The following is a 6,182-nucleotide window of genomic DNA, read 5'->3' as shown; positions in this document are numbered from 1 at the left end:
AGGGAATTTACTCGTTTTTTCAATGATTTGAGATTGCTCATCACGCCTGCCGCGCGAAAAATTGAATTTACTCTTTATTTTATATGTTGTGTGCATATGAGACATAAGACGTGTCACAACATATATGACAGTTAACCAATATTTAATACAAAACAAACAATGCTTCTATATGTAATCCTTCTAGTGACAGTGTTTTTTGAAAGCATTTTCTACTAGAAGTACAAGCAAAAAAAGTGAGGGAGTTTTTCACATAGTTTTTGCAAATGTTAGAGTTGTTTCCATAAAAAGATGAATGAGATTATGTCCCTAGAAGAGACCACATGTTATTTACCTCCCTTAATCCTAGACGGCTAGGGTAAACTCTCACCTCCACACTTCACCGACGAGTCAATGGATCCAATTGCCTGCCGCTCCGGTAGCCGGTGTTTGGGAGGGGAATCATGATGCCTTCCCTCCAGTTAGTAGTTTCGGTTAGCATTCTTCTTCTTCTTCTTCTTCTTCTTCTTCTTCGAAACAATCAATGCGTGAATTTTTGGGGTGTTATTTTGGGGAGATAATTGATTGACTGACACAACCAACTTTTTGGAACCAAATTACCCAAAGGGCGACATATATGGGTGGATGTAAATTATCCGACATTAATTAATATCGACGTATATATGGCACCAAATAATCTTTAGAATTAATTGGAATATTATCTCCTACTTAATTAAGATTTTGACCCTCTATATAATGATCGGGTCATCGCAGCCATGGTCATCCCTTGTTCGTCTCACGTAACCCACCCCATTGCGGAGAGTTGACTCAATCGACTAAGCAATCAGTAAAGATTAAACCAGAATGAGAGGGGTTCATGCCATGGCCATCTTGTTCGTGGGATGGCTCACGGTCACTGCACAGTGTTAGTTCTGGTTCTTCCCTTGTTTTATTTTCTTCAGTTTTTACACGCATGGACTCTCTCTCAATCTCTCTCTCTCTCTCTCTCTCTCTCTCTCTCTCTCTCTCTTATAGGACTAACAATTAAAAACATTACATGCATAATTTTAGGTCGTATGGAGGCTGGAAAACGAAGCTATCTAGACGGTGGCGATAACAATGCTACCGTGGCCAACGCGATATCATCGTTAGATGATGCCAAGTTTACCGTCATATTGTGCGGCAAATGGAGTTGCGACTTCGGTGACTGCTACTGCTGTGACATCCGGGAGACCCCATGTTTCAAGACTTTGGATGAGTTCAAGTCTAAATGCCTTAAGTGCAATCCCAAGTGCCCGCCGCCTGAATCTTCGATAGAACTACACGCATGAAAGGATGACATGCTCTAGTCCCTAAACAAGGGAACAACGATAGATTCTCCTGATAAACCGTTTTGTCGTTGTAATACCTCTTTACATCTTCTATGATATATGATGCTCCTTCCAACAAATGTTTTAGAAACAATATTCTTGTGGTAGACCATGAAAGGTGCCATTGTTTATGTGGATTGTTACTTAATTTGTCCCTGCACTAAAACTTACTACCTCTGTATCTTTTTGTATTTCTGACATAAATTGAACTGCAAAAATGTCTTATATTAAGATGCAGAGGTAATACTAGCTAAATGCCCGTGCATTGCCATGGAGCAAAAACGTTTACATCGAGACATGGTTTCTTACCCCCGTGCGTTTTTAGCATGTTTCTTAGTCACGTAGTTGTTGTCAGCTCCAGATGAAGTAAAGACCCTAGGGGTTGGCCGCATCAGCACCGGCTAGCAACTCCACCAAATGTCTTTCTTTGCTCCAGTTCTCTTGAAATTACAATTATCTTAACATAGTAATAAGATGACTATGCTTCGCCGCGGATCCAAGAAATACATGAAAGTCAAACTACAATAATTTTCTAGTATGAGCACCGATCCGGTCATAATTGTTGTTGAATGATTGAGGAATTTTCCATTAAGTTTAATCCAGAAAAATAGTGGATAAACGTGAATAATATGATAGTGATGATAATAGAAACAAGCAACATATTGTTGAAGCTAGGCAGGCAATCGAGATCATAAGCTAGAAGCATCATATCCATGTCGATTGCTACTAGCAGTAAGCCAAACCTTAACCCTAGCAGAGAGGATAACATGACATACGGAGCAACGGAAGTAGATGTAGATGCGCCGTTGGTCATGTTACCGAGGAGACGGTTGATGTCAGGGAAGAACTCGTCATTAGGGAACTCGTCATCAGCGATGTCGTCGTTTGCACCCATAAGGAACAAGGATCCAGTAGTCGCACAAGGGCGCTCCCCAAAAACTCAATAGCCCCTCTACCGTACCAGATCACAAGAGGCGAGGTTTCGAAGGCTGCCGTCCCGCTCCCCTTTGCACGTCGGGGATCGAGATGGGAAAGAGGTAAGCGACACAATGCTCTAGAACGAGGGAATGGAAGTGTATTTCGTTTGGGAAGAGGAGTGACCTCTTATAGGCGAGACAAGATGAAACTGAACCCTCGGTGGTGGAAGAGAAACGGGCACACTAATACCACTAAGGTGACGAAGAGGAAACCGTCTGAGTCTGTCAATTTTCATCTCTCACTAGTAGGCAATCGTTTCAACTTATTTCTTACGTGAGAAAAATAAAGCAGCACATACACGTGGCATAGCTAGGTCCTAAGCGCGGCCCGTCTCGATTACGAAACATGGCGCACTATAATACCTTGCTGCAATTATAAGTTTGTCTCATACATTCTTCACTAGTGAGGCGAGACTAAACTTTTCACACCACCTTGTCATGCATGAATGGGCCAGGCCTCTAGGATTAACAATGAATGATTGACAATATTTTGAAATATTAAGTGGCCTAGGCCCAATAATTCCAACAATCTCCCACCAGATTCGAGCCACATAAAACTTGCCAATAGTTCCAAAACATTGTTTATATACTAGTGTTTTGGTGGAGACTGGTAAGTTGAACTTACACTTAAAACTCCACGTTATACTTGGTCACAACTTGAACAATGGACTACTCCTTGAACTGCAAGTTTTGTGCAAATGACTTTTACGTAAAAGTCTTGACCGATATTAGAGTGCTGAAAACTTTCCTCTGAGTAGGAGCATATATGTCATACTCCTGGGGATCTTCACAAGTTTATTAGAGAGTGCCCAACTCTCACAGACTGCAAAATTTAATAGTCTAACTCATATAGGTGTGTTTTTTCTAGATGTTTTGTAGGACAACATCTTTGCCTACCCAAGCCATTTAGAACACATGAAGATAAATATCAGCTGGTCATAGAGAATTGTGTCATGCGGAGTGGATCTTTATAAAATAAATATTCTCCTCTCATTTATCAAATAGCTTGTATTTCCAATTCTGTTTCACAAGATCTCCGATCACATAGAATGAGTTATCACCATGAACAACTTATGTAGTGGGTCTCAAACCCATCCCCTTAAATGTGGTGTCTATAACATTTTGTGATAAACCCTTTGTGAAGGGATCTGCCAGATTCTTTGATGTGTTTATATTTCCAATTCATACCTTCGGAGTTTCTCATAAATCTGACATATTTCAGTCTCCTTCTCACATGTCTGGATGACTTCTTATTATCCTTAGAACTGTTTACCTTGACGATTACTATTTTATTATCAGATTTTATTTGTTTTTATAAAGATCTACTCTGCTTCAACCACCATGACGATAGCTGGTATTTGTTTATCAACCATCCGCAAGTCCATCAAAAGTTCTTGATGCCACTCTGCTTCAACAGTTGTTGTGTCTAATGTTGTGAGTTCTGCTTCCACTGTAGACGTTATTAAGATGGTCTGCTTGCAAGACTTCTAGGAAACAACAACACCATCAAGTGTAAACACATAACCATTCGTGGCTTTAAGCTCATCAGCACAAGATATGCAATTTCAATCACTATAACCCTCAAGTACTCTTGGATACTCGGTAGAGTGAAGTCCATAATTCATAGTACTTTTCACATGACGCATTATCCTCTCAAGAGCATGCTAATGAACATCTCATGGGTTTGTAGTACTAGCTACATATAGAAGCGACCCAATGATTTGAGAATATCTCAATTGATCCTTTGTTTCTTATTTGTTCTTCCCATTTGTTATTTCGAATCAACACCTCTCAAAAGCGATCCAGAACCTTCTCCACATAGTGAGACTGTAAAAAAGTGATCCCACCATCACCACCTCTCAAAAGCTTGATGTTCAAAATCAATTACTTCAAGATCTTTCATCTCAATGCTTTGATTTAGAAAATCGTTCACTTCCTCAATGACCATGAGGTTTGTTCCAAATATAAGTATCGTCAACATATAAACACAATATAACTCCCTCGCCCCCACCCTGGCGGTAGAACACACACTTGTTGGCTTTGTTGGCAACAAAGCTAGTAGATGAAAAAGTTGTTTTGAACTTCTCGTACCATCTCTTACGTGCTTGTTTTAAGCTATACAAAGATTCAACAACTTACACACTTTTCCTTTATGACTATCCACTACAGAACCATCAGGTTGTTCGATGTAAATTTCCTCCTCCAACTCTCTATTTAGGACAATTGTCTTAGTGTACATTTGATGAAGGAGAAGATTGTGTGAGGCAACCAATGAGAGTATTACTCCAATGGTGGTCAATCTGGCCACAGGCGCATAAGTATCAAATAAATATTCACCTTCTTTTTGGGTATAACCCTTGGAACATGCGCGTAAGTATCAGGTTAAATGCCTTTGACCGTGAAGTTTTTCCAAAATGCTCCTGATAGTGGTAGTTTCCATCTGGGTAAAAAAGGAAACAAGGGGAAAAACTACCTTTCCTCTCCCTTACAAGTGGGACCCATGTTGAACAAACAAATAAAAAAATATCCCACTTACCCTTCCCTTAGGACCCATGTGCCAGGTCGTCCTCTAGCTCTAGCTAGTTTCTCTGCCCGACAAGACCGTGCCAAGAGCGCATGCTCGGCGGCAACAGAGGCACCACTGGGCCCCATGCGTGGAAATGTCCAAATTTTTAAGGGTGTGTTGGTCGTGGCATGTAGTGCCAGTTTCCCCCCTCTCTCTCCTCCCTGTCAGGTGGATCCTCCATGAGAGCCTCCACCGTCCGTATGTCTCCTACTCCTCCCTCCTCCCAACCTCTCCATATCCACGGGATCTCCACTAAGTCCATGCCCAATCTTGTGTCCATGCAACCTTCATCCAGGTCACAGTTCCCCACCTCCCAAGCCCGTGTGCCACCTTTGTTGTTGGCATGGCAACCTTGCAACCCTCTCTGGCCATATCTGTGTGTGCATCCTCTTGTTGTGGGCCATTGTGCAGGGCCACCATTAGCTTTCGGGAGTTTGTGCCTCTCTCAGGAAGCAAATAAGGAGAGATGGGCTTGTGGGAGAAGAAGAATTATGTGGCGGTCACCAGATGCAGATATGTCATTGTCTATGTGCTCTATTTAGGGTCTCTCTCCTCAATTCTTCTTGTGAGAGTGAAGCATGTGACGAGACAATTCCAGGATGAAAGGTCTCTTGGCAAGGGGAGGCTCCTAGCATGAGGGCGGAGAATGGTGGCCACTCTGTGTGCTCTAGGCGCCGACTCAGCTCTTGTTTCTCAGGTCGTGAGAGAGGGAGAGAAAGGGTTGAAAGTGGGGGCCTTGCGAGGCTGTGTCCTCCAAATTGGTTGTGTTGAACCACTGTAACAAGATGAGGTTTAATTTCAAATTACTCGTTTGCAACATTAGGAAATGCAATACATGCACTCATAAAGTTTCACTGGGATTTGCAAACTCCCAAATCTTTTTAGCCATGATATTTTTTTGTGTTATTATAAACCTACAAAAGAAAAAGAAATTAAAAAAATCTAAAACAAAAACTCTAGTCACCTAACTGGGGTTGCAGAGATGCTTCCTTAGTAATGGTGCCAGAAAAAGAGTTGATTACCTTTGATTTGCTTTCGGATGGAGATAGTACCTGCCTTTTACGCAAAGATGATGACCTTGGGTATCGAACACACATGAAGAATTGCTAACTAAGAGGTGATTCTTGCAAGTTTTTGTCATCACTAAGAGTTTCAGTTTACCAGACCAAAATTGCATAGGTGTAGAGAGACAACAATATTAGGAAAATAGGAAAGGGTGTAAGGTATTAGCTTGCATTCGTAAACTTGCCCTTGGGATTTCATCTAAATATTCAACATGGTCCTGGTAGACAT

The 6,182-nt window shown here is 41.4% G+C and overlaps 1 protein-coding gene across 1 annotated transcript; it reads left to right on the top strand.

Annotated features, from left to right (window-relative positions):
• Window positions 1-840: 840 nt before the first annotated feature.
• On the top strand, window positions 841-1,307 carry LOC123116768 (uncharacterized). The gene is made up of 2 exons (XM_044537676.1): window positions 841-901; window positions 1,048-1,307. The coding sequence occupies exons 1-2, from the start codon at window positions 841-843 to the stop codon at window positions 1,305-1,307; spliced, it is 321 nt and encodes a 106-aa protein (XP_044393611.1).
• Window positions 1,308-6,182: the final 4,875 nt, after the last annotated feature.

The sequence above is a fragment of the Triticum aestivum genome, chromosome 5B, assembly GCF_018294505.1.
Source record: "Triticum aestivum cultivar Chinese Spring chromosome 5B, IWGSC CS RefSeq v2.1, whole genome shotgun sequence".
NCBI lineage: Eukaryota > Viridiplantae > Streptophyta > Magnoliopsida > Poales > Poaceae > Triticum > Triticum aestivum.
Note: the sequence above shows the minus strand (reverse complement) of the source record. Positions and strands in the feature narration are given on the sequence as shown.